This window comes from Gymnoscopelus microlampas (assembly GCF_963454915.1).
Source record: "Gymnoscopelus microlampas genome assembly, chromosome: 19".
NCBI lineage: Eukaryota > Metazoa > Chordata > Actinopteri > Myctophiformes > Myctophidae > Gymnoscopelus > Gymnoscopelus microlampas.
This window is the reverse complement of record NC_139956.1, coordinates 39,229,352-39,256,688: the sequence shown is the minus strand read 5'-3', so window position 1 is coordinate 39,256,688 and position 27,337 is coordinate 39,229,352. Positions and strand designations below refer to the sequence as shown.

At 42.6% G+C, this 27,337-nt stretch overlaps 1 protein-coding gene across 1 annotated transcript in view; it reads right to left on the bottom strand.

Annotated features, from left to right (window-relative positions):
- The window catches only part of LOC311034696 (VPS10 domain-containing receptor SorCS2-like), a 295,855-nt gene extending 269,093 nt beyond the window's left edge, over nucleotides 1–26,762 (bottom strand). Inside the window, exon 1 of the mRNA XM_084042652.1 lies at nucleotides 26,652–26,762. Coding sequence (XP_083898778.1) covers nucleotides 26,652–26,681 — 30 coding nt within the window. The 5' untranslated portion in view covers nucleotides 26,682–26,762. The remainder of the gene's footprint in view (nucleotides 1–26,651) is intronic.
- Between the last annotated feature and the right edge of the window lie 575 nt (nucleotides 26,763–27,337).

The following is a 27,337-nucleotide window of genomic DNA, read 5'->3' as shown; positions in this document are numbered from 1 at the left end:
AGTTTGAGAACCACTGCTCTAAGGCTGCAGGTCCCTCAGGGGGGCCGTCAGAACCAAATAGCACACACACACACACAGCCACAGCCACGGGGACACAGCGTGTACAGACACACACACACACACACACACACACACACACACACAGCGGGTTTCAAGCGCGCCGCCATGTGCCCACAGCATGGTTCTGAAGTCAAATACACGGGCAGCCGCCATGGTCCTGCTGTGTCTGACGGTGGCTCTATAAGCTCTGCTGTCATCATAGAGCATAAACATGTCATCATGCGTCCCAATGGAGTGCGTGCAGTGGTGGAAAAAAAGTACTCACTTGTTTTACTTGAGTAAAAGTATCAATACTGCAATGTAAAAGCCCGGAATTCAACATTTACTGCAATGTAAAAAGATACCCTGTTACAAGTAAAAGTGCGGAATTCAAAATGTACTTGAGTAAAAGTACAAAAGTATTGGTATCAAAACTTAAAGTACCAAAAGTAGAAAGTACTCATTATGCAGAATGTCAACTTTTCAAATGTATAAAATGTATGCAAATCTTTTGAAAATAGCAGATCTACAAGCTCACAATGTGTCGCATTGTGAGCTTGTAGATCTGCTATTTTCAAATGGCCAAAATGTATATAGGGCTGAAGTGGTTAATGTATATTCTGCAATAATAATACAAATCTACAAAGTAACTAGTAAGTTTTCAAATACTTGTAGTGGAGTAAAAGCACAATATTTGCCTCTGAGATGTAGTGGAGTAGAAGAAGGGGGAATTTTTTTTAAAAATACCTCAAAATTGTACTGAAGTACAGTACTTGAGTAAATGTACTTAGTTACGTTACACCACTGTGAGTGTGCATGTGTGACATATCCTGTGTGTGCGTGTTCAGGTGTGCTTGCTTTGGGCGACATGCCCCTCAACGTTTAACCCCCCCAGCATGGATTATGATGAATGCCAGGGCCACATCATCACAGCCTATCACATTATTCATGGATGTGGAAATTCAATTTCTCTCACACAATGGGATGACTCGTTACCGTGGAGAGACGTGGGGTCTCTCTACCTCACCCGGCAAATCGTGTCTCAAATTGAAAAAAAGCAAGCGGGGTGAGAGTTTTGTTTTTAGCCCATTCAAACCGGGAACGCACCTTACAGGTCTGTAACTATTAGCGTGTACAAATGGAACCAAATGGACCCTTACAGGTCTGAAACTCTAAAGGTCCTTACACACCGGGGCGATTTTTTCGTGCGAATAATGCGTTTTTTTTAAAAACCTTATAAAGTCAATGGCTCCGTAAATGGAGCGAAAAAGCGAAGCGAAAAAGCGACTTTTAATTATTCGGAACGAGTCCGAGTTTTGCGTATATTCACTATATTCGCCGGTATGTAAGGACCTTGAGAGTGTACAAATGGAACCACATGGACCCTTACAGGTCTGTAACTCTGAGAGTGTACAAATGGAACCAAATGGACCCTTACAGGTCTGTAACTCTGAGAGTGTACAAATGGAACCACATGGACCCTTGCAGGTCTGTAACTCTGAGAGTGTACAAATGGAACCAAATGGACCCTTACAGGTCTGTAACTCTGAGAGTGTACAAATGGAACCAAATGGACCCTTACAGGTCTGTAACTCTGAGAGTGTACAAATGAAACCAAATGGACCCGTATTTGTACACTCTCAGAGTTATGGGGATCCTTGAAATTTAAAAGTTTGAGAACCAAACCAACAAAATTCCATTAATAATTGTTAAAGTGCAGCTACAAGTTAGTAAAATAATAATGTAAATAAGTACAGTAAGAGTGTAAAACAGTCGTGCAACATCAACTGAAGAATTCAAAACATGATGGAAGTTAAATATCATCATGTGATAAATGACGTGGTATCGGAGCGGCAGAGACTGGCATACTCGCCGATACCAACATGTTAAGCAGTATCGGCAGCTGTTCCGATACTGGTATCGGTATCGGAACAGCTCTACTTCTCCCCATCCTCCATGTTATCTCCAGATGACGCCCGGACTACACCAGGCCTTTCAAAGCATGCATATGCGCGGAGTTTACTGCGTGCGTACAGCGAGTTCGGAAAGATCCAATTGACTGGCTCCGGGAGCCCGTTGCACCACCTCACACTAAGTTCAAACTTAGCCTAGTGATAGTTAAAATAGCTTTGTATGAAGCCATTTAAGCTATAACTAGGCTAAGTCTGAACTTAGTGTGAGGTGGTGCAACTGGCTCCAGGTGCGTGGATACGCGAGCCACGGATACGCGAGCTTTAAAATAGTACTGGATATATAAGTGCGCGTGTGCGTACATGCGCGCGTGTGTGTGCCGGTGTGTGCCGGCCGTTAGACTGCCTGCGTGGAAGATAAGTAGTCGTCATAATGATAATGGTGCCACTGTGAGTTTGCACAGGTGCCAGTGCCTAATTGGAGCCAATCTGCGCTTCACCCAACAGGTGACACCTAGGTAATCAGGTCAAGCCCCACAGTGTGTTCTTTTTTATATGATTTATTTGATTTGCACAACAGTTTATATATACATAATGCATGATATGGTAATTCTTTCCATGGGAAAGTTAGTTGTTGTGCCGGTGAGGCAAGAAACCCTAGGGGGGCTTATGCGAGAACCTCACCGTTTTACATTACACACAATTTGAATTATTTAATATGATGAATAACAACCTATCTCCAGGTTTCACAACGATGGCTATAGCGGGACGAACACTAATTAGTGAGAAACTTTCAAGGAGCCTCGCAGTTATCTCCAAAAATAAACGAATGACCGACTTGTTTAATCGCCTGCTGTGTTTACATGCAGGACGACTTTCCTGGACACACTCGTAAACCGCCAACCAGATGCAGCGAGTATCGTTCTTTCAAGATAAAATGCCTCGTCCGAGTCGCCGGTGAGCTGCAGACTGGTCCCTTGGCAGTCAAAACGTGCAGACTTTGTGATACACACATACACGCGCGCGCATGCCATGCACGCACGCAGCACACCAGTGTGACCAAACACAAGGAATGCTGGGCCAGTTTAACAGTAAACTTCCCGGAAAGTTGCTGCCATGCTGGATCTCAGTTCCAGTAAATGGTGAAAGCCAGCCAGCCAGCCAGATGGACATGAAGACCACACACACACACACACACACACACACACACACACACACACACACACACACACACACACACACACACACACACACACACACACACACACACACACACACACACACACGACTATTTCCACTTCGCCACAGTCAAGCACTACTAAATGAAGAGTGACAGCAGAGGCAGTCTACTTTAGAGCAAAGTTATGCTATCAATAAATAATAATAATAATAATAATAATAATAATAATAATAATAATAATAATAATAATAATAATAATAAAAAAAATAAAAAAATAAAGCAGAATGTGAGAAAAAGGCCTGGGAGAAAAACGGGGCTCGATTCGGGACTGCGGGGGGAGGGGGGGGGTGTATTTCAGTTTTACAAGCCTGTAACAATCCTAATGGAATGATCTCTTTCCATGGGCCATTGGAATGACATACACACGCACAGACACAGACTTACAAATACAGACACACACGTACGAATACAGACACAGACGTACGAATACACAGACACACACGTACAGATACAGACACACTCGTACAGAAACACAGACACGCGTATAGAAACAGACACTCGCGTACAGAAACACACGTACAGAAACAGACACACGCATACAGAAACACAGACACGCGTATAGAAACAGACACTCTCGTACAGAAACACACCTACAGAAACACAGACACACTCGTACAGAAATACAGACACACAAACAGGATACACAGACGCACGCGTACGGATACACAGACACATACGCGCGGATACAGGGACACACACACACAGACGCAAGCCCCCTTGTCCGGGGGAGAGTAGCTGTTCAGCAGCCCATACTGCCAGTGGCCTTGAGGCTACAGTATAGAGCCACTTGGCATGTGGCGGCATCTGTATATAATGGCATGGCAGGAGTCGGGTCTACAGGTGAACGGGCTGTGTTTGTGTTTCCATTCAACTTAGCTCTAAAGTGTGTTATAGTGCCTAAACCACTACAAAGACTGTGACGGTGTGCGACACACGCTCAATTGAATCTGTGCTTTGTCTCCGTATACTCTCGTCTGGATGAATTAAACGCACTTCTGGACCATGTAACGAGCAGCATGTTTCTCTTCCTCAGTTCCAGACACGAGAAGCTGTGTTTCGGTGCTGGAGTGCCTCGTGTTCCGAGCCGTTAATCCAAGACTTCTGGTTTGGATAAACGCAAACGCTTTTACGGTTTTGGTGGGAACATGCTCAGCCAGGCACTTTTTCATCACCGATATTGTGTGTGTGTGTGGGTGTGTGTGTGTGTGTGTGTGTGTGTGTGTGTGTGTGTGTGTGTGTGTGTGTGTGTGTGTGTGTGTGTGTGTGTGTGTGTGTGTGTGTGTGTGTGTGTGTGTGTGTGTGTGTCTGTAGCTTTGTGTTTGTTTGTCTGCCTCAGGTTCTGAGGCGGCGTTTGATTTAGACGAGTGGAGAATCATGGGAGAATCTCATTACTTGCCTGAGTTTACGCGTTACTCTCCATCTCTCCTCCTCCGTCTCTCTGTCTGTCGCTTTCTCTCCCTCTCCCTCTCCCTCTCCCTCTCTCTCTCTCTCTCTCTCTCTCTCTCTCTCTCTCTCTGTGTGACAGCTCATGTCCTATAGGTTTCCATGCCGTAAAGAGGGAGAAGAAAACCAAATTGCTGTTCAAATCGCAATAACAAACAGTCTGGGCCCAGAGTGGCTCAAAACACAGCAGGACTGTCACAGACGAGACACTTTGATGGAATTACTTCTCCACATTCTGCCCCCGGTCGACAGGCTGGTGAAGACCCCCTGGAATGAACAATGAGGGGGGGAGGGGGGAGAGAGAGAGAGAGAGAGAGAGAGAGAGAGAGAGAGAGAGAGAGAGACAGAGAGAGAGAGAGAGAGAGACCTCCCTTGACGCACAGTAACACTAATTGCTATCAACATGAGTCAAAAACGTGCAACCCAGTTTTCTGGGGGAAATTATTACTGGCAAGCCCTCGCCCGTCAACACATGCTAATTCCCATCTGCGCCTGTCTAGGGCGAGAGGTCTGTGTGCGTGTGCGTGTGCGTGTGCGTGTGCGTGTGCGTGTGCGTGCGTGCGTGCGTGCGTGCGTGCGTGCGTGCGTGTGTGTGTGTCGTGTGTGTGTGTGTGTGTGTGTGTGTGTCGTTGGCACAGCAACAGCAAACCACATCATTCCTCGAAGAAATTGGGTGCTTTTTTGCGGCCTTTGAACTTGTGGTTGGCGGTGAGTTATGATCCGAGTTCCTGTTTGAAGACAAACTCCAGCCAATCAGAACATATGACACCTGGGGCGGGGCTAAAAGTGTTAATGAGGACAAACACACACACACACACACACACACACACACACACACACACACACACACACACACACACACACACACTATAGACCAATTATTTGTTTACTAACATTGAGACTGGATGCACAGGTGATTGTTTCATGCAATCAATTTTCAACCTGTTGTTTCGGGGTGCGCTGGTTTCAGCGCACCCCAACCCCCTCTTGTGTGTGGCTAGTGAGGCGCGTCCTAGCGAGACCTGATAGCGTGGGTTTCATTTGGAGCCAGTATGACGTTTGGAGCCAGTCTGTTACGGGGTCTATATCCCATGCTCTCTCGACCCAGTCGGAGTGAACCTCACCGTCACACACACACACACACACACACACACACACACACACACACACACACACACACACACACACACACACACACACACTTTATTTCTCTCCCATGCTCCCCATCCCAGAACACATACATTTTCCAGGAAATTTCAATTTGTTCATAGAACCGTCTCGTATAAGCACTGTCGTGAAGCTACCATCAAACTGCACGTTTTTCATTCATTCACACTCACAACAAGGCAGGAGCTCATTACAGGTAATCAGACTTGTTAGGGAGATGTGATATTGACGGTATACGAAACATGCTGCTATTCGTTATCGGCAGGTTCGGCGCCTACTCCCTCAGGACGCGAAAATAGTTGTAAATTACCGGCTTTATTGCTCCAATTCCCAGCGAGGGGGAAAAGGCGTTTAACTCAGTTCTACCTGGAACAGCAGCTCAACGACATGATGAAACACAGAATTAACATGATCCTAGCTTGAACGTGACTGAGGGTTGATGCAAGGAACACGGCAGGTACGGCAGTTTGATAGTCAAAGGCCTGAAAATACCAAATTCCATTAAATGACCCATTCAAACCGGTGTCATTTTAGATTTTAGTTTGTACATCTGCTATTTTAATGTTTTTGAAAGATCTTGAAAGTGTTTGAAAGATTTTGAATTTTTAACACAAATCTTCTCTTCTGGGGGTCCCTGGAAAAACGTTTGAGAACTACTGATTTAGAAGGCATTAGTAGAACCGGCCTCAGGTCTCAACCCATTAAGACCGGGAACGCATCTGTGTCACTTTTTCATTTGAGCTAAAAAGCATTATTTTACACTTTGGGCTATTCAAAAATAGCAGATATCAGAGTATTGTTCAAGTCGCTCCGGTCCGAGTCAAGTCGAGTCCCAAGTCGTTTGGTCCCAAGTCCAAGTCGAGTCCCAAGTCATGTGGTCCCAAGTCCAAGTCGAGTCCCAAGTCAATCCAACCCTCAGGTCCGAGTCCCAAGTCGAGTCCCAAGTCTTTGGTCCCAAGTCCAAGTCGAGTCCCAAGTCAATCCAACCCTCCGGTCCGAGTCCAAGTCGAGTCCCAAGTCATTTGGTCCCAAGTCCAAGTCGAGTCCCAAGTCTTTCTGTTGTGGGCAAGTCAAGCCGAGTCACAAGTCGAGTCACAAGGTTGTGTCAAGTCCCTCACTACTATTGTTCCCCAGCCCACCCACAAAGCACTCAGGAAGAGAGAAACCGTATCTTAAAGTCAAGAATTAAACCAGCATAAAGCTGTTCATTTATCCATTACAACATTACATGTCTGATCATTTAGTTAGAACTAGGGAAAGGCTAAATTACACTAAAGCAGTGTTTCTCAACCTGTTTGGTGCCAAGGCACACCTGGCATAGCCAAAAGATCCCAGGGCACACCTAGATATACTGTGTGTGTGTGTGTGTGTGTGTGTGTGTGTGTGTGTGTGTGTGTGTGTGTGTGTGTGTGTGTGTGTGTGTGTGTGTGTGTGTGTGTATATATATATATATATATATATGTATATATATATATATATACACATATACTGTACATATGCACGCACACAGAGAGAGAGAGAGATTATTGGGCAGGTATAAAGAAACCTGAACCATTACAAATATATAAACTGGGGTCAGTGCAATGAATGGATGAGTCTGAAAACCTTCCCAAAGTAAAACTTCTTTGGTAAGTATATTTGGTACCCAATATACTTCTAATATCTGATAATAATATCTAATAATCTGATCCTGATAGCATTATTGCGGACGCATGCACTGTTGCCCACTGCAGACGAACACCAAAACCCTCGCCCCAAAACAGTCACCCCGGGGGAAATCCGGTGATATTCACCTGGTATTCCTAAACGTAACCTCATTAAACTATGCCTAAACCTAACCTTATTCCTAAACGTAACCTCAGTAAAACTAATAACATGGCTAACCGTAAACTTATTTCTAACCTTATCCTCAGTAAAACAAATACAGGAATAAGAACCGCTGGTCCGCGAAAAGAAATGGGGGCGATGGTGTTTTGGGGCGAGTTTTCCGGTTATGTATCTACGGCACCATGGCTTGAAGATGCGAGTGGAAATAAATTACAGAAAATAGGAAAATAAATTATAATAAATTATGAATAAATTCATGACTGATACCAAATGAAAATATAAACTTTACAGATCATATAAACATTACAATTATAAGAATTCAAGTAAAATTCAGAAAGTTCTGGCCGAATGAAATCTCAACTGCGCTGTTTATTATGCGCGATTGCGCGTGGAAATAAATTACAGAAAATAAGAAAATAAATTATAATAAATTATAATAAATCCATGACTGATACCAAAGGAAAATATAAGCTTTACAGATCATATAAACATTAAAATTATAAGAATTCAAGTAAAATTGAGAAAGATCTGGCCGAATGAAATCTCAACTGCTCTGTTTATTATGCGGGGGAACTCCGATGACAAAACAAGTCACGAGTCATCTTGTCTCAAGTCGAGTCGAGTCGGGAGTCATTGGCTAGCAAGTCGAGTCGAGTCTCAAGTCTCTTGGTCTTTTACCTTCCAAGTCCGAGTCAAGTCACAAGTTTTACATTCAAAGTCCGAGTCGAGTCGCAAGTTTTACATACAAAGTCCGAGTCGAGTCGCAAGTCGTCAAATATGACTTGCGAGTCAGACTCGAGTCAGTCACTATGACTCGAGTCCAATACTCTGGCAGATATACAAGCTCATAGCGCGACACCGAGTGCCGCGCTATGAGCTTGTAGATCTGCTATTTTTGAAAAACCGAGAAAATGGGTGCAAGTCTTTGAATATATATATATTTTTAAAGCGAACATGTTCAACTCTATTCTTTGCTTCTGGGGGTCCCTCGAACAAAACATTTTGAGATGGTGGTCCGCGGCCAAATGCATATCATTTTGGGGGTCCTTGACATGAAAAAGTTTGAGCACCACTGATACAGAAACATACGTTTTTTTTTTCAGAATACTGTTGGGATTTAGAAGGCATTAGTAGAACCGGCCTCAGGTCTTAATGGGTTAAAAGTGCAGCAAGATGTGTGAAAGGAGAAGGAGAGAGAGAGAGACTGGAGGAGATCCGGTCTCTAGATGTGTTGGTGCAGAGATGATGTGATGGTCTGGAACCCCACTGTGATGCATATGAAAGTCCTACATGAAATATGCAGGTATATTGAGACAGAGAGAGAGAGGCACCGAGCCAATCTGAATTCATCTCAGCAACCCGACCAGACCACTGGAAGACCCCGACAGAATTCCAGGCTTTGTTGCCAGGGCAACCGATTAAAAAAAGGGAACTTTCAACCACTACATATGTAGAGTTTGTGACGCGTAGCGCCACCAATCCAACTGATATGTCTGAGTCATAGTGTCAGGGGCTTTGTCAGAGCACCCGTTGTGCCCGTCTCTCTGTGTATGAATCCTTGATTTGATTTGAATTGATCTTTATTTATCTTGTACAAATGAAAAGTACAGAAAACACCATACTCCATACATCATCAACACAATAACAAAGCACAACCTTTTTTGTTCAAGAAGGGGCAGAGAGAGGCAAAAGCTCATTTTGTCCGGCCCCCTTCTTACCTTGTCATATAACAAGATATTGTAAAACAATAGGTTATAATACATTTTATAATGAATTAATGAATTGCATTTTTATAGCGCTTTTCCAAGTGCTCAAAGCGCTTTACAATGGTTCATTCATTCAAATAGGTGGGGGACATTGGGAGGTATATAATACCCTATTTTGTTTACATCAGTAAATGTAAATCAATCATAATAAAAGTTATTATTATAATGTTTATCAAGAATATTCCAGAGAGTTACACCACATTGAAATGCTAATTGTTTTCAGTGCTGTATTAATATTTGGTTTGTTTCTTGAATCATAATTGCCATCTCTCTCCTTGCTGTTAAATGTTTCCAGGTTAACTATGATTCCAGACTTTAAACATGGTTTGTGCCGTTTAAAATTTCACCAGGTTTGACCTCTTCCACTCCTGACGTCACACGGCTCAATTTGGGATTATTGAATGATGGGAACGGTGCAGATGAACCCATTAAGACCTGAAGACGGTTATACAAATGTCTTCTAAATCCCAACAGTATTCTGAAAACACGGAGGTTTCTATATCAGTGGTGCTCAAACTTTTTCATGTCAAGGAACCCCCAGAATTGTATGTATTTGGCCGCCGACCCCAAGCTCAAAATATGTTGTTCCAGGGACCACCAGAAGCAAAGATTTCAGTAAAAAAAGGTTTGCTTTAAAAATATATATATATATTCAAAGATGTGCCCACATTTTCACGAACTTGGTGCCATGCTATGAGCTTGTAGATCTGCTGTTTTTGAATAGCCCAAAGTGTAAAATAATGCGTTTTAGCTCAAATCTAAAAATGACACAGATGCGTTCCAGGTCTTAATGGGTTGTTAAGCTGTTCAAAAACTTTTTCCCAACTTTATAAGGCATATTTATTGTTATGAGAATACCGAATGATCATTCTTTTTTAACACAAATACATCATTATTTGATTATCCAGCATTTAGCATTCTCCGTTTGACTAGGCTGCACCAACGCTCCTGATTTCGTGTATAGAGGGGCGGGTGTATAGAGGGGCGGGTGTATAGAGGCGCAGAGAGATTGCGCCTGATCCCATTGGTTCACCAAGCTGTCCGTCAACCCCCGCCCCATTAACACAACATTACGAGCGACGCCCACTGCACTCTGGTTGGTTGGGGAAATGAAACACTTCCCATACCCGGTACACCGACGCGCTCCTCCAAGCTTTTATTTTTTAGCAAAACGAAACAATAAAAGCTTAGAGATCGAGGCTACCGTCTGACCAACCTTTAAAGACAGAAAGGAGTACGGAATTCAGAGAGAGTAGGGGGGGAGCAAAACGAGGGCGAGGGATAGAACAGTGGTTCTCAAAGTGGGGTCCGGGGACCCCCAGGGGTCCTTGAGGGGGTTCCAGGAGGGGGTCATCATTTTAACAACACAAGTCTTGTATGGGGGGGGGGGGGGGGGCTGGCACAAACTATTTTCAGATAGGGGTCCACGGCCAAATAATACACATTAATCTGGAGGCCCTTGACGCATGAAAACATTTGAGAACCATTGGGATGGATAATAATAAAGAAAGAAATAGATAAATGTAACATTTAATGCATTAAAACCGGGAAAGAATCTGTGTCATTTTAGATGTTTGCGTTGGCTATTCAAAAATAGCAGATATACAAGCTCACAGTGTGTCACTTTGTGCCGCGCTGCGAGCTTGTACATCTGCTATTCTTGAACGGTTTAGAAAAATCTTGAAAGTGTGAGAACTACGGATTTGTAAGGCATTTGTAGAATCGGCCTCAGTTCTTAATATTAACGGTAAGTGTACAGTTCCCTTGTTAGCTGAGCTTCTTCATTGTCTGAGCTTACAGAGGGGAAATCAAAACACTTGCTAACATCGTTTAGCAGCCAAGGTCCTTCTGGCACCACTAAACACTTAATTAGACAACATCGCTACAATGGCGTGTGTGTGGCTTAGTTGCTACTATCCCAAGGCCTTGTTAGCGCGCGCGCACACACACACACACACAATTAAATGAAACGGAGGGAGACGTAGCAAAGTGAGCCTGATGGCTTGGCTACAGCCAGGTTTTGTTTGTATGTGTGTCTCTTCAACCCATTCAAGCCGGGAACGCATCTCTGTCATTAGATTTAGATTTCGTTGGCTATTAAAAAATAGCAGATCTACAAGCTCATAGCGCGGCACTCGGTGCCGCGCTATGAGCTTGTAGATGTGCTATTTTTGGGAAGAATCGTGGAAATGTTGTGCAAATCTTTGAATATATATATATATATTTTTAAAGCGTTTGTAACTCAAACCTTTGCTTCTGGGGGATTCTACAATATATCTTATAAATCCTAAAGTTTTTTTTTAAACGTATGTTGCTATAATATCAGTGGTTCTCAAACGTTTTCATGTGAAAGACTACCCTAAATGATATGTATTTGGCCGTGGACCGCCCCCATCTCAAAATATTTTGTTCCAGGGACCCCCAGAAGTTGTAACAGGAGTTAAAAATGTTCGCTTTAAAAAATGCATATTCAAAGATTTGCACAAAATGTTCAGGATTTTTCATAAATAGCCAAATAAATCTTAAAATGACACCGATGCATTCCCGGTCTTAAAGGGTTAAAGAGGAACAAGTAGAGACAAGATATACTGTAGGACGTGAAGGCCTTCACGTGTGCAAAGTCTGCAAACAACAACTGTCCACCATGAAATGAAATGACCAGGGAGCAAATTAACTGCCTGTTTAGCACGCCAAGCATGAACAAACAAATGCCTATTATATTAAACTAGGACCTGTTAGGGAGACCTTAGATATGTGCTGCGAGAGTGTGCGCGACAGGCATGCAGACTGGTATTTGCACCTGTGAGAGAGAGCGAGAGAGAGCGACAGAGAGAGAGAGAGAGAGAGAGAGAGATCAGACCTAGTTGTGTTCCTGTAGAACAAAGCCTTTGCTCTATAACTCACATGCCTTGTGTGTGCTGTGCGTGGAGTATGTGCGCGTGTGTCTGTACTGTATGTTTATGAACAAAGTGTCACATTGCAATAGATGAAATGCATGTAATCAATACATTCATTTACGTGGTTCAACTGAAGCAGCATGACTAAAATATTCCTAGTGCACAGACTGGAACTCATACAGGCTGCTGGAATGCAGGATTAATATGTTGTTATTGAATGAATGTTAATAAGAATGGTCCTAATTCCAGCTCAGCATCACAACGCTACATTATAATTCTCCCTCCTGTCAGAGGTGTCATTCATTCACACAGATAGTGTGTCTTTATCACAATATGCCCAAATATGGATTACTGATGACATAGTACTGACAAAATTCAGATCAAAGATTTAGCTAAAATAGCCATTCAGGTTGAGTAACGTCATTAGCTATTCCATTTAATGATGTCATCACGCAATGATATCACACCATCATTATTACATCAGATGTAATTATCCTTTTAAATGTTGTTATTGTATTTTCCAACACAACATCATTCAGCAACTTCCTGAAACAAATTGCCCTGCCTTCTAACAACCTCTTTTGTAAATGAGTTGCACTGATTCACAGTGGTGCTGGTGTGTGAAATGTTTCACTGGACGATACATCTGAAAGGAGGACATAAGGATTACTACCCAGCTGCTGTGGCAGTCGGACACAAGCCGTACTCATTTGGAGGATACAGTAACAACAACAACAACAGTGCTCAGATTGATGTCCACATCTTCAACACAGTGTCTCTACGCTGGAGGACAAATGGAAGAGGAGAACATCACCTCGAGGTTCCCTGCGTGCACAGGGGCCACACTGCTGTTCTGGTAGAAGATATTGTCTACATCTGGGGGGGATATCCTTACTGTAAAGTGCTTTATTCATTTGATGTTGACAACCACAGATGGTCCAAACCCAATATTTCTGGTATTGTTCCAGAAGGGAGGAGGGATCACTCAGCCTGTGTCTTGAGGAAGGTCATGTATAGTTATGGCGGATACAAACCTCTGACTAGCGATACCAATGAAATCTACAAGTTGGACACCACTACAATGGCCTGGTCTTTAATTGACACCAGAGGAACTCACTTATATAGTCACTCTGCCACCATCATTGGGACAAAGATGTTTGTATTTGGGGGCTATGGGAACCAGGGGGTCCAGGTACAACATCAGAGTGTTTGACACAGAGACCAACTGCTGGCTGAGCATACCTTCTGCACAGCTTCTTCCAGCAGAACGCTGTGGTCATTCAGCCTTTGCCTACAATGGAGAGCTGTACATATTTGGAGGCTACAACTTCAACCAGCACTTTAATGATCTGTGGAAATTCAATCCAAAGACCTGCTCATGGAAGAAGGTTGCGCTCAAAGGGAAAACCCCGTGTGTGATGCCTCGGATGGGTTGTTTCATGGTTGGAGAACGTATCCTCGTCTTTGGAGGATGCAGCACACCTGATGACCTGTATATCTTAGATTTCAATCCTAATCTGAAGATGTTATGCAAGCAAGCAGTTATTCAGTACGGTCTGGAGCAGTCTGAACTCCCACACAACATCAGGCGGGAACTGGCTGTCATGACTACCAACAATAACTGAAAACAACATCCCTATAAAAAGAGAAACAAACTGATCCCACTATGAATAAATAAACAACAAACAAATACATAAACTGCAAGTGGCAACGCGGTCCAAGCATATAATATAAGACGATTATGACATGATGTGGTGGACAGAAAGATGATGAAGAGAAAAATGATGGCTCACAGGAGAAAATGAAGGAAAAAATCACCCCCAGTGTGAAGTGGGCGGTGTGTGGTCATCACAACATGACTCACTTTAAAAAAAGGATAAATGACTTTTTTTAAAGTCCATACTGCTATTCATAGGGCTGCACATGTGTCATGTGTTTCGCTAGCCAATCACAGTCCTGAATTTGCAAAGTCAGCCAATCACATTACAGTTAGTGGTGATGACACTAGCTGTAATGTGATTGGCTGACTTTGCAAAAGTATCGATTTGCATTAACAATGGAAGGGTTAGGGGGGTATACACATTTTTCGGTCGGTGTCCAAAACTCACTTATAGGGGGCGGCTACACCGCCCCAAAAAAACATGAAAACGTAATGTGGTTCACAGTGACATTTGTAGACCAAGGACCAGCAGAGATCATATCTCCATGCTGGCCTTGGAACGCCCCGGGATTCCCCAGAGGTAAGTGGCTGATGTGGGAAGACGGATTATCTGCTGGAACAGTTACCTAGACGACCCTCTGGATAAGTGGATGAAGATGAATAGATGGGTGGGTGGGTGGATGGATGGATGGATGGATGGATTGATTCACCACATTAACACATTACCCGCCAAGGACGCAGTTATGCGTTCTATTAAATGCATCACTTGCCCGCCAAGAACGCAGATATCCATTCCATTATCTTCTTCTTTTTTTTCCACAAGGGGCACTCTAACACAGCTTTGGAATGAACCCGCATCACTCAGAGAAGCAGTAGACATATGTGACGTCATTCCAAAAAAACAGACATCCGTTGCCTCCAACTATTGGATATTTAGAAAAACACTCCTAACTCAGTTTTTTTTTGTGTGATGAAAACCACCCATTTTCAACGGCTCCAAAGCCCCAAAATGGCGGATCGCGGTTGGAATTTTATCGTTCCAGTGGATACACGTATCCCTCCGCCAACTACGAGTATGTGGGTTTTGACCATGCAAATGTAGGCAAGCACCTCATCATTAGGGTTTGGATCCTTTAGGATTTTAACGATTCCGGTTCCTTAGCCATTCCCTCTAAACGGTCGATTCCTTAATGGTTGCCTATAACGATTCCTACAGGTGGCCAAAAGGCCCCTTACCATAGAGTTATAATAGGGCGGATTGCCCCGCCCCCAGCTATTAATTTCAATGAAATTGCTCAGTGGCGTTTTTGAAGCACCCGGAAGTAAGACTTATTGGTTCCATGGGTCCATTCCATTGGTTCCATGGGTCGTGAGGCGTCGTGAATGCGGAAGTGTTGCAATATCAGATTTGACCATCAGGCTTGGCCGCTTCACTGTTCTACCGTGGTTCTGGGGGCTTGCCCCTTACAGGTCTGTAAGGTGATCCTATTGGCGGCAGTGGCTCAGGGGTAGAGTGGCCGGTAGAGCGGTCAGATGGCAACCGCGAGGTTCCACAGTTCGATCCCGGGCTCCCCCCGAGTTAGTGTCGAAGCGTCCTTGAGCAAGACGCTGAATCCCTAATTGCTCCCGATGAGCACCTTAATGCCTTCATGGTTTCCTCTGCCATCGGTGTGTGAATGTCTGTGTGAATGGGTGAATGTAATGCACAATCTACGTGAAGCGCTTTGGATACAAGTGCTATATAAATGCACCATTTACCTTGAAATTATAAAGGTTGAGAACTACTGGTATTGTACGGTAATTAGCACACGTGAGGTCCACATAACCAGCTCTGACAGTGTGATAGAGCCGGTTCCGGAAATGGTTCCAAATGTGATGGAACCGATTCCAGATCCCAACCCTACTCATCATAAAACATCATGCTTTCATCCCCACTCAAGTTCCTGTGCAAATGACCAATTGCAATTCACCGCATATGATATTCAGAGTAGAATGTTTGCTGCAGGGACGTCATCATTCGACATGTGGTGTGTGGTGCCGGTCTGGTTCCACGACCATACCATGGACTCAGGAAGCCCAGTGCAAGCTGCTCTTTTTACCAGGTTGCTTGCAGCCTGGTCTAGGAAGAGACTGATCAACCACGCGACACTTTCTCGACACTTTCTAGACACTTTCTAAACACTTTCTAGCGACCTTTTCATCATTGGCTGTCCTTCAATCCTTTAAGCTAATGGGGAGACTTCCCCGAGACTTCCACATACTCTGAACGACGGGCGTCCTCCCATGCTATGGGATCATAGCCCAGAACAAAAAAAGTGTGGTCGTCACCACCAAACAAACTATTCAAAAAAAAAGTGTGGTCGTCCCCACCAAACAAACTATTGACTTTACTCCTCATACACACACAGCGCCGCCTCCAACATCGATTTGTTACTCCGCGAGCGAAAAGGTACAGGACCACGGGTCCATTTGGTTCCGTGCAAGGACGCTGGCAACCTGGTATTAGAGAGCAACCTGGTATTAATATGACTGCGTCATCATTTCTTGTTTCTTTACTATTGCATACATATTTCTAAGTGTCCTTCTGCATCTCCCCCCAGAGAGCTCTTAGACCAAGTGGCAGAAATTACCCATGATTCCCCAGAGGGAGAGTGGAGTGTTTGGACTGTCAGCGCCATGTGTGTCGCTCGTTAGTCACTTACACTACTGTGCTGCTGGTCACCAGCACACAGCAAAACACACACACACACCCGCGCATGCACGCGTACGCGCACACATGCACGCACACACACACACACACACACACACACACACACACACACACACACACACACACACACACACACACACACACACACACACACACACACACACACACACACACACAGCACCTGCCATCAGTGGTGGAAAAGTACTCACATTTGTTACTTAAGTAAAAGTATCAATACTGCAATGTAGAAATGCTCAGTTACAAGTAAAAGTCCAGGATTTCAACATTTACCTTGAGTAAAAGAACAAAAGTATTGGTATCAAAATGTACTTAAAGTACCAAAAGTAAAAGTACTCATTGTGCAGAATGTCCCATTTCACAAGTTCAACATGTGTAAAGGTCTTTTGAAAATAGCAAATCTACAAGCTCACAATATGTCACAATGCGACACAATGCGACGTGAGCTTGTAGATCTGCTATTTTCAAATGGCTGAAATATATTTAGGGCTGAAGTGGTTGGTGTGTTTTGTACTAATATTCAAAATCTACAAAGCAACTAGTAACTAAAGTGTTCAAATTATTGTAGTGGAGTAAAAGTACAATATTTGCCTCTGAGATGTAGTGGAGTAGAAGTCCAGTAAAGTCAAAATTCCTCAAAAGTGTACACAAGTACAGTACTTGAGTAAATGTACTTAGTTACTTAACACCACTGCCTGCCATAGACACACACAGACATATTATGGAAGTGAACACTATGACACCATGGTAGGGGCGACCCCATTTTCATACGAATAAAAATCGAATCGAAACTAACGTTCCATTCATTGAGTCAAATTTACAAGCAGGATCACGATTCTCATCACTTTGTTCTGTTAATCATGCATGCACACGTCCGAGGGAAGCAACAACATTGTAAATACGTTTACGTTTTTGGTTATTCTAGATATTCATGTGTTATTTATGAATGTTATTATTCAAATAAATACCAAGTCTTTTTTCTTTACAAATCAAGACTCAATAGCCTAAAAACGAACAATGATATAACTGTCAATGCTGGGGGGAAAAAGAAATCGCCTCCACACATTGGGTAACACCTTATAATTTTTACTCCACTAATCCCCCCTCCTCCAACCAGCAATCAACACTATAATAGAGATATCGAAGGCTGTTTCCCCCCCCCCACACACGCACGCACGCACGCACGCACGCACGCACGCACGCACGCACGCACGCACGCACGCACGCACGCACGCACGCACGCAGATAGAGAAAAGCCCTGGGGCTAGTGAACAACAATATTATGAGAGGGAGAGGGAGAGATCGAGGGAGATGGGCAGAGGGAGAGATGAAGAGTGAGAGCGACACATGAAGGGAGATGCAAACAAAGGGAGGTCTTTCAACAGTGTTGCCTCACTCCAGTAAGACCATTGGTATCATGGTATGGGAGGCATGTGCCCCATCTTGCATGGCACCTTATCCCTTATGTGCCTAACCTTCTTAGGCATTTCTTTTTTTTTTCTTCTTTTTTTTATCCAACATTTTTTATCCCACAATTTTGTAACCCCATTTTTTTTCACCCAGTGCCAAGTAATCCTGGGCACTACACTCCCTCTGCCAACTTAGGGAGAGCTCAGAGCCGAGCTCATGCCTCCTTCAACGCATTAAAGCTAACAAGCCCTCTTATCACCTGACAGGGGGGAGTATCCCTGGTAGGACGTAGCGTTGATCGCTCCTCTAGCCTTTAGGCCAGTGGTTCTCAAACTTTTTCATGCCAAGGACCCCCAAAAATGATATGTATTTGGCCGAGGACCCCCACCTCAAAATGTTTTGTTCCAGGGACCCCCAGAAGGATAGATTCTTTTTGTAATCCTCCAGCAAAGCTCTGCCCCCTTTTTTGCTTTCACTATCTGTACTAATTACAAATGGATGTTAATTGTTAAAATGCACGCAATTATAGTTTCACTCAGCTCCACAGACCTTGCACTATGACAAAAAACACACACACACACACACACACACACACACACACACACACACACACACACACACACACACACACACACACACACACACACACACACACACACACACACACACACACACACACACACTACTGTCATAATGCACACTTAAGTGCCAATTTCTACTTTCCAAGGACACATATTCAAGGATGCCTGGTACTGGCATATCACAATTTGCCCCTTAGAGCCACTTGACCAGAGCCTTATATTAGAGAGTTCCGCCACTGAAGAGGGCAGAAACAGCGTATGTCACATGGTTCATGTAAACTGGAAATACTGTGGTTACAAACGCCCATAGACTCCAACGCATTCCGTAAACTTCCGGTTTCAGGGCTTTGTCGCTATTGGGCAATAGAAGGCTATGCAAGAAGACCTGGCCCGGAGAACTTGGACGGAGGTGACATAACTCTCCTTGAATGCAGTGCTGGAAAAAGTAAGTCAAATGTTGTACTTAAGTAAAAGCATCAATACTGCAATGTAGAAGAAGCACTCTGTTACAAGTAAAAGTCCCGAATTCAAAATTTACTTGAGTAAAAGTACAAAAGTATTCGCATCAAAATGTACTTAAAGTTTCAAAAGTAAAAGTACTAAAATGTTTAAAAATAACCATTATCACCAATAACCAAAATAACCAAGATCTACAAGCTCACAACGCGTCGCGATGCGACGCGTTGTGAGCTTGTAGATCGGCTATTTTCAAATAGCCTCGGTATAAAATAGGGCTGAAGTGGTTAATGTATGTTTTATAACGTAATATATTTATATCAAAGTAACTAGTAACTAAAGTGTTCAAATAATTGTAGTGGAGTAAAAGTACAACATTTGCTTTTGAGATGTAGTGGAGTAGAAGTAAAAGTACAGACAAATTGGAAATACTCCGGTAAAGTAAAGGTACCTCAAAATTGTACTTAAGTACAGTACTTGAGTAAAATGTATTTAGTTACTTTACACCACTGGCAACATGCTTCAAAAGAAGACAATGCGACCGAGAACTTGAATCCATGCGTGGGCGAAACGAGGGGAGCCGAGGCAGATTCACTCGCTTGATATCCATAAATGTCATCCCTTTATAGTGAAAACAACTGAATGGCAGCATTTGTCTGTGTTTATTAACCCTTTGAGACCGGGAACGCATCTGTGTCATTTTAAGATTTCTTTGACTATATAAAAATAGCAGATATACAAGCTCATAGCGCGGCACTCGGTGCCGTGCTACGAGCTTGTAGATCTGCTATTTTTTTTTTTTTTTATCGTGAAAACGTGTGCAAATCTTTTATATACATTTTTAACTCAAATCTTTGCTTCTGGTGGTCCCTGGAACAAAATATTATTGTGGGATCGCTAAAGCGATCACACTAATGTTATTGTGCATATTTATTGTGGGATCGCTAAAGCGATCACACTACTGTTATTGTGGACGGTGTTTTTTTGGCACCTAACTAGTCCTTCATACTTTTAGCTACAAACTCCGTTCCAACTCTTCAACGTTCGGCCTACTCAGGACATGTCGGCTTACATTCAAATTTTTGAAATAATTTGTACTTTTAGAGATATTGCACTTTTTACTTCTAAAAAAATCCCCATTCATTTCAATGGGGAAATTCATCATCATCCTCAGTCCCCCTTTCACACCCATGTTTAACTCTCATCTCTTCTCCTCTCATCGGCCACACGGCCGCTGTTGTTTTTTTTTCCAAAACTTTTTTTTTTCAGATTTTTTTTTTTTTCAAAAAAAAAAATTTCAGATTTTTTTTTCCGAACTTTTTTTTTTTCATTTTTTCCAAAAATTTTTTTCCCAATTTTTTTTTTTCCCAAAAATTTTTTTTTCCAATTTTTTTTTTTTTTGATTTTTTTTTCAGATTTTTTTTTCCAGATTTTTTTTTTCAGATTTTTATTTCCTAACTTTTTTTTTTCTTTCCAAATCCTTTTTTTTCTTATTTTTTTTCCTATTTTTTTTTTACACTATTCAACACTGCCAACACTATACAAACTTTTAACACTAATACTTTAACACCTTGTCAAACCTTTCACACCTTTCAAACCTTTAGAACCTTTCAAACCATTCAAACCTTTAGAACCTTTAGAACCTTTCAAACCTTTAGAACCTTTCACACCCTTCAAACCTTTCACACCTTTCAAACCATTCAAACCTTTAGAACCTTTAGAACCTTTCAAACCTTTCAAACCTTTCACACCCTTCAAACCTTTCACACCTTTCAAACCTATAACACTACTAACACTATCAATACTCAATACCAGCAATATTCTTAGCGATCCCACACTGTTTCTTCAGGAACAGTACTTTCTAGTTATTATTATATATTTATTCCGCCCGTTTTTTGGCACCTAACTAGTCCTTCATACTTTTAGCTACAAACTCCGTTCCAACTCTTCAACGTTCGGCCTACTCAGGACATGTCGGCTTACATTCAATTTTTTGAAATAATTTGTACTTTTAGAGATATTGCACTTTTTACTTCTAAAAAAAGCCCATTCATTTCAATGGGGAAATTCATACTTTTAGCTAGAAACTCCGTTCCAACTCTATAACGTTCAGCCTACTTAGGACATATTGGCTACCATTTGAATTTTTGAAATAATTTGTACTTTTAGAGATATTTCACTTTTTACTGCTAAAACAATCCCATTCATTTCAATGGAGAAATGCTATTTAGCCACAGTGAAGCCTAGCAACTGCTTATTATACCCTAACAACACCATATTAGAGCCTAGCAACCACCTATTATACCCTAGCAACCACCTATTACACCATAGCAACCACCGTTTTACCCTAGCAACCACCTTTTGTACCCTAGCAACCGCATATTAGACCATATAAACTGCATATTAAACCTTAGCAACCCCCTATTAGACCCTAGCAACCACGTATTACACCCTAGCAACCACCTGTTTACCCTAGCAACCACCCGTTTTACCCCAGCAACCACCTGTTTTACCCTAGCAACCACCAATTAGACCCTAGCAACCACCTATTAGACCCTAGCAACCGCTTATTAGGCCCTAGCAACCACCTGTTTTACCCTAGCAACCACCTGTTTTACCCTAGCAACCACCTATTAGACCCTAGCAACCGCCTATTAGACCCTAGCAACCGCCTATTAGAACCTAGCTATCACTGTTTTACCCTAAAAAATACATTTTACACTATTCAACACTGCCAACACTATAAAAACTTTTAACACTAATACTTTAACACCTTTCAAACCTTTCACAACTTTCAAACCTTTCAAACCTTTAGAACCTTTAGAACTTTTAGAACTTTTAGAACCTTTAGAACCTTTAGAACCTTTCAAACCTTTAGAACCTTTAGAACCTTTAGAACCTTTCAAACCATTCAAACCTTTAGAACCTTTAGAACCTTTCAAACCATTCAAACCTTTAGAACCTTTCAAACCTTTAGAACCTTTCAAACCTTTAGAACCTTTAGAACATCAAACTTTTCAAACCATTCAAACCTTTAGAACCTTTCAAACCTTTAGAACCTTTAGAACCTTTAGAACATTTCAAACTTTTCAAACCTTTCAAACCTTTCAAACCCTTCAAACCTTTCAAACCTTTCAAACCTATAACACTACTAACACTATCAATACTCAATACCTGCAACATTCTTAGCGATCCCACACTGTTTCTTCAGGAACAGTACTTTCTAGTTATTATTATCATTATATATTAGACAAATACATATTATTTTGGGGGTCCTTGACAAGAAAAAAGTTACAAAACCATTGATAATATAGCAACATAAGTATAACAGAAAAAAAAGGAAGAAAAAACTTTAGGAAAAAAACCTGTTAGGATTTAGAAGACATTTGTAAAATCCCCAGAAGCAAAGATTTGAGTTAAAAACTTTCGCTTTAAAAAAGCATATATATATATATATATATTCAAACTAAAGATTTGTACACATTTTCACAATTAAAAAAGAAAAATAGCAGATCTACAAGCTCGTAGCGCGGCACTCGGTGCCGCGCTACGAGCTTGTATATCTGCTATTTGTATATAGCCAAAGAAATCTTAAAATGACACAGATGCGTTCCCAGTCTTAAAGGGTTAAGGCTGCATGAAGCTTGAACTTTGAAGCATGGGACTTTTTTCTGACTGCGGGGGCCCCCCCCCTCTATCAAGTTTAAATGAGGAGAAGTCAAAGAGCAGGGGTCCCCGGGTCCTCAGTGGTTGGCTGACTGTAGGACCCCTTCTTTAAGCCATTCAATGCGGGAACGCATCTGTGTCATTTTAGATGTCTTTGGCTGTTCAAAAATATTAGATCTACAAGCTCATAGCGAACATTTTTAACTCAAGTTTTTGCTTCTGGGGGGTCCCTAGAACAACACATTTGGAGATGGGGGTCTAAAAATGTTTTCTAAATCCGAACGGTATGTTGCTATATCAGTGGTGCTGCAACTTTTCCATGTCAAAGACCAACCAAAATGATATGTATTTGGCCGCGGACCCCCCCATCTCAAAATATGCTGTTCCAGGGACCCCCAGAAGCACAGATCGGAGTTAAAAATGTTTGCTTATAACATATATAAGATTTGGCAAAAAAAAGAATCAGATTTTTTTCAAAAAATAGCCAAAGAAATCATGAAATGACACAGATTTGTTCCCGGTCTTTATGGATTAAAACATTTTTAAAAAAGTGGAAAAATAGATGGGAGAGAGAGAGAAGTTCCTCAAGGGGACAAGTGGAGTCCATGCTGAGAATGTCAAACGTTTTATTACAAGACCTCCGAGGTCACTTGTGAAATGTCAGAATCCTGGAATCCAATAAAGTCAGTTAAATTGCCCTTAGCACATGCTATATAGCTCACTGGTTGTCACAATGAGGTCCGGGGACCCCCCAGGGATCCTCGAGGGGGGTTCCAGGGGGTCCCCAGCAAAATGAGGAACACTTTAACCACTTAACCATTTTATTTTTCAGCCTTTTCGAAAATAGCAGACACAGCACATTGCATCGCGATGCATTATGAGGTTGTAGCTCTGCTATTTTCCGAAAGATCTTGACAATTGTTGATAAACCTTCTCTTATGGGTGGGGGGGAGGGGGGTCCCTGGCGTTGTGACACGTTGTGAGCTTGTAGATCTGTTATTTTCACTATATATATATATGTATAAAAACAAAAGGTTGACGTTTGCTTATAATGACTTGCAGAAATTAAGGACAGCAGATTGAAAGTTAATGAATGTATGGTTGCAGAGAAGAGAAGAGAAGGTTTACAGGAAAACAAGTCCCAAAGTGGGTTATAATAAGCAGACCTGGCAACGCTGGCAGAAAGCCTGGCCTGAGAGCGACGTCTCCACCAGACAGCACCAGTGTGCCCCCCAGAGCGTCTGACAATATCCCCCACAAAGACCCCTCTTGTTTACTGCTCCCATTTGACCCCAGCACTGCATGCGGCTCATATGTTGTGCTACTGAAAGTGCTGCCAGTGGTGGATGGAAAGCGACTAAGTAGATTTACACAAGTACTGTACTTAAGAACAGTTTTGAGGTGCTTTTACTTTACTTGAGTATCGTACTTTTTCAATACTTCTAGACCAGTGGTTCTCAACCTGTGGGTTAGGGTACCCAGAGGGTTCCCCTCTCCCCACATGATTTTGGGGGGTCCCCAGATGACATTGAAGTGACAATAATTTCATCTGTGGAACCGAGTCAAACAAAATTGAATGCCTCAACTCCTTCATTCCAAGTGCTTATCAGGGTGGGCGGTCCTGTTCAAATATGATTATTTTGGGTGTCCCCAGTTCAAATATGATTCTTTTGGGGGGTCGCCTGAAAAGGTTAAGAACCACTGTTCTAGATCACTACATTTCAAGAGGCAAATATTGTATACTTTTTTTGCTCCACTGCAATTATTTTACAGCTTTAGGTTTACTTTTCTTAATTTAGATTATTATTTACCAACATACATTAACCACTCAAGCGCTATTTTAGGCCATCGCTGCGATGCATTGTGAGCTTATAGATCGACTATAAAAATAAATGAAAAAGCTGGACACATTTGTCTTAACTTTTAGTACTTTTACTTTGTACTGTAAGTACATTTACTTTTTGATGCCAACACTTATACTCAAGTCAAATTTTGAACACAGGCCTTGTACTCGCAACAGAGTATTTCTACATTGAGGCATTGCTACTTTTATACAAAGTAATAAAAACTCAAGAGCATTTCTTCGCCCCACTGAGTGCAGCACATTCACTTGACCCCGCGACCTTTGGTTCATGTCACGCCACTAAAAAGCGCTGTGTGCACATTTTACATCATCATGCGCCAGTTGTTTTTCGGTCCCCAAATAGAAGACGACCACTGAAAGATTCATTAGGAAGTTCCATAAATATTTCAGTCAATGTTTCGTGTGGCTGAAGAAGTCGCTCGCATGTGGCTCTGGCACGCGTGGGTTGGTTTGAGGCGCCTCCCTCCGCCCCCCTATCTCCAAACAACAACAATGTGGGCATGGCCCCTGATGTGCCAACAAAACCCACCCACTGCTCCCCTTTAAAAAGGGATAGTTCACCCCCAAAGTGACTTTTTTTCGTAGCGATTAGTCACCCCATGGAGACTTGAATTCATAGATATTCTTTTGTTTTTGTCGCATTCCTATAAGCTAATATTTTGATGACGGGGCAGCGTCACCGGTATAGGAGACACAAAGAGTCTCCTTTGTGTCTCCTACCCGGAACCGCTGCCTACCGGTCCGCCGGTCATCAAATTATTGGCTTAGGAATGCGACACAAACAGAAAAATATCCATGAATTCAAGTCTCCATGGGGTGACTAATCCATAGAACAAACGTTTTTTTTTGGGGGGGGTGAACTATCCCTTTAACATGTGACGCTGAGCAGCATGATGGACAAAGACACTAGTTCTCAACATCGGGACGGGGAGACCACTAGGGGGTCCTAAATGTGCAAAATGGAACCAAATGGACCCGTACGGGTCCATTTGGTTCCATTTTGCACACTCTCAGAGTTACAATGAGGATTTCACAGTGTAAATTTGGGTCCCAGAGATAAATAAATAAATAATAATAATCTCAAATGGGGGTCCGTGACCTGATAATGCTTGTGAAACTGGGGGGTGAAATTAAGAAAGGTTGAGAGAGTAACTGGTCTAAAATGAGTGGTCAGCTGCAGCATGTGTAAATGTAAACAACAATACAAGACCTGCCTCCACCCTGTGTGTGTGTGTGTGTGTGTGTGTGTGTGTGTGTGTGTGTGTGTGTGTGTGTGTGTGTGTGTGTGTGTGTGTGTGTGTGTGTGTGCGTGTGCGTGTGTGTGTGTGTGGTCAGCCTACACTGTAAAAAATAACTTTTTGGCATGCGCTGTGGGGCAGTGCATCATGTAGAGCTATGATGGCACAGTCGTCAGTGGTGTAAAATAACTAAGTACATTTACCCAAGTACTGTACCTTAAGTACAATTTTGATTATGTTTTACTTTATTGGAGTGTTTCCAATTGATAGTAGGCTACTTTTACTTCTACTCCACTACATCTCAGAGGCAAATATTGTACTTCTCCTCCACTACAATTATTTGAAAACTTTAGTTACTAGTTACTTTGTAGGTCTAGATTTGTAAACATATTAACCACTTAGGCTCTAATATTTCGGCTATTTCCAAAAGATTTCCATACATTTTATAAATTAGAAAACTTGTGAAATGGGACATTCTGCATAATGAGTACATGCACTTACTTTGTCCTTTTGGTGCTTTAAGTACATGTTGATACCAATACTCCTACTTTTACTCAAGTAAATACTGAATACCAGACTTTTACCCATATTTCTACATTCCAGTATTGATACTTTTACTTCAGTAAAAAAAATGTAATACTTTGTCCACCACTGGTTTATGGAGAGCTTTGAGATGGCACAGTGTATATTGGCTGATTGATAGATTGATTGATTGATTGATTGACTGACTGATTGACTGATTGAATAATTGCCACTCACGCTGCTGTTCTCCCCGGTCCAGTGCACCATCGCCTGGTTGTGCGTGGCGTCTCCTTTGAGCACGAACGAGCTGCTCAGCAGCAGCTCGCTCAGCCTGTTGTCCTGGGGGGACATCATCAGGGCTCTCCTGTCCCGCCGGGGGGGCCAGCTGTCCTCCGATCGGTCCGTCCGCCCCCCGCCCATCACGCCTCCTCCGCCGCTGTCAAGGGTCCGATCCCGGGTTAAAACCCCGCTGTCGCCGCGCGCGTTGCCCGTCAGTGATAGTACCATCCAAGCCAAGGCGATCATCATCCTCATCATAACGGTTCCTGACTGTACTGGTCCTCTGATCGCGGACCTCTTGATTGAGAGACAGTGCCGATAGATGGATGGGATGGTTCTACATCTACTGTAGAGAGAGCGAGAGAGGGAGAGACATTGATTTACTGTACGCCGAGAGAGAAAGAGAGAGAGAGGGAGGGAGTGGATCAAGTGGAAACAACGTGCGTTGCCAACCAGAAGCCGGTAAGCGGCACCCTGACGCCATCTAGCGACCTAGTGGCGTCATGGCGCAGTGTCCAGAGTCTACAGCATTGGATCCCAGGACAGGGGTCCTCGGAGGGGGGTACCAGGGGGTCCCCAGAAAGCCATGTTTTATAGTTTGACTATTCAAAAATAGCAGATCTACAAGCTTTTGTAGATCTGCT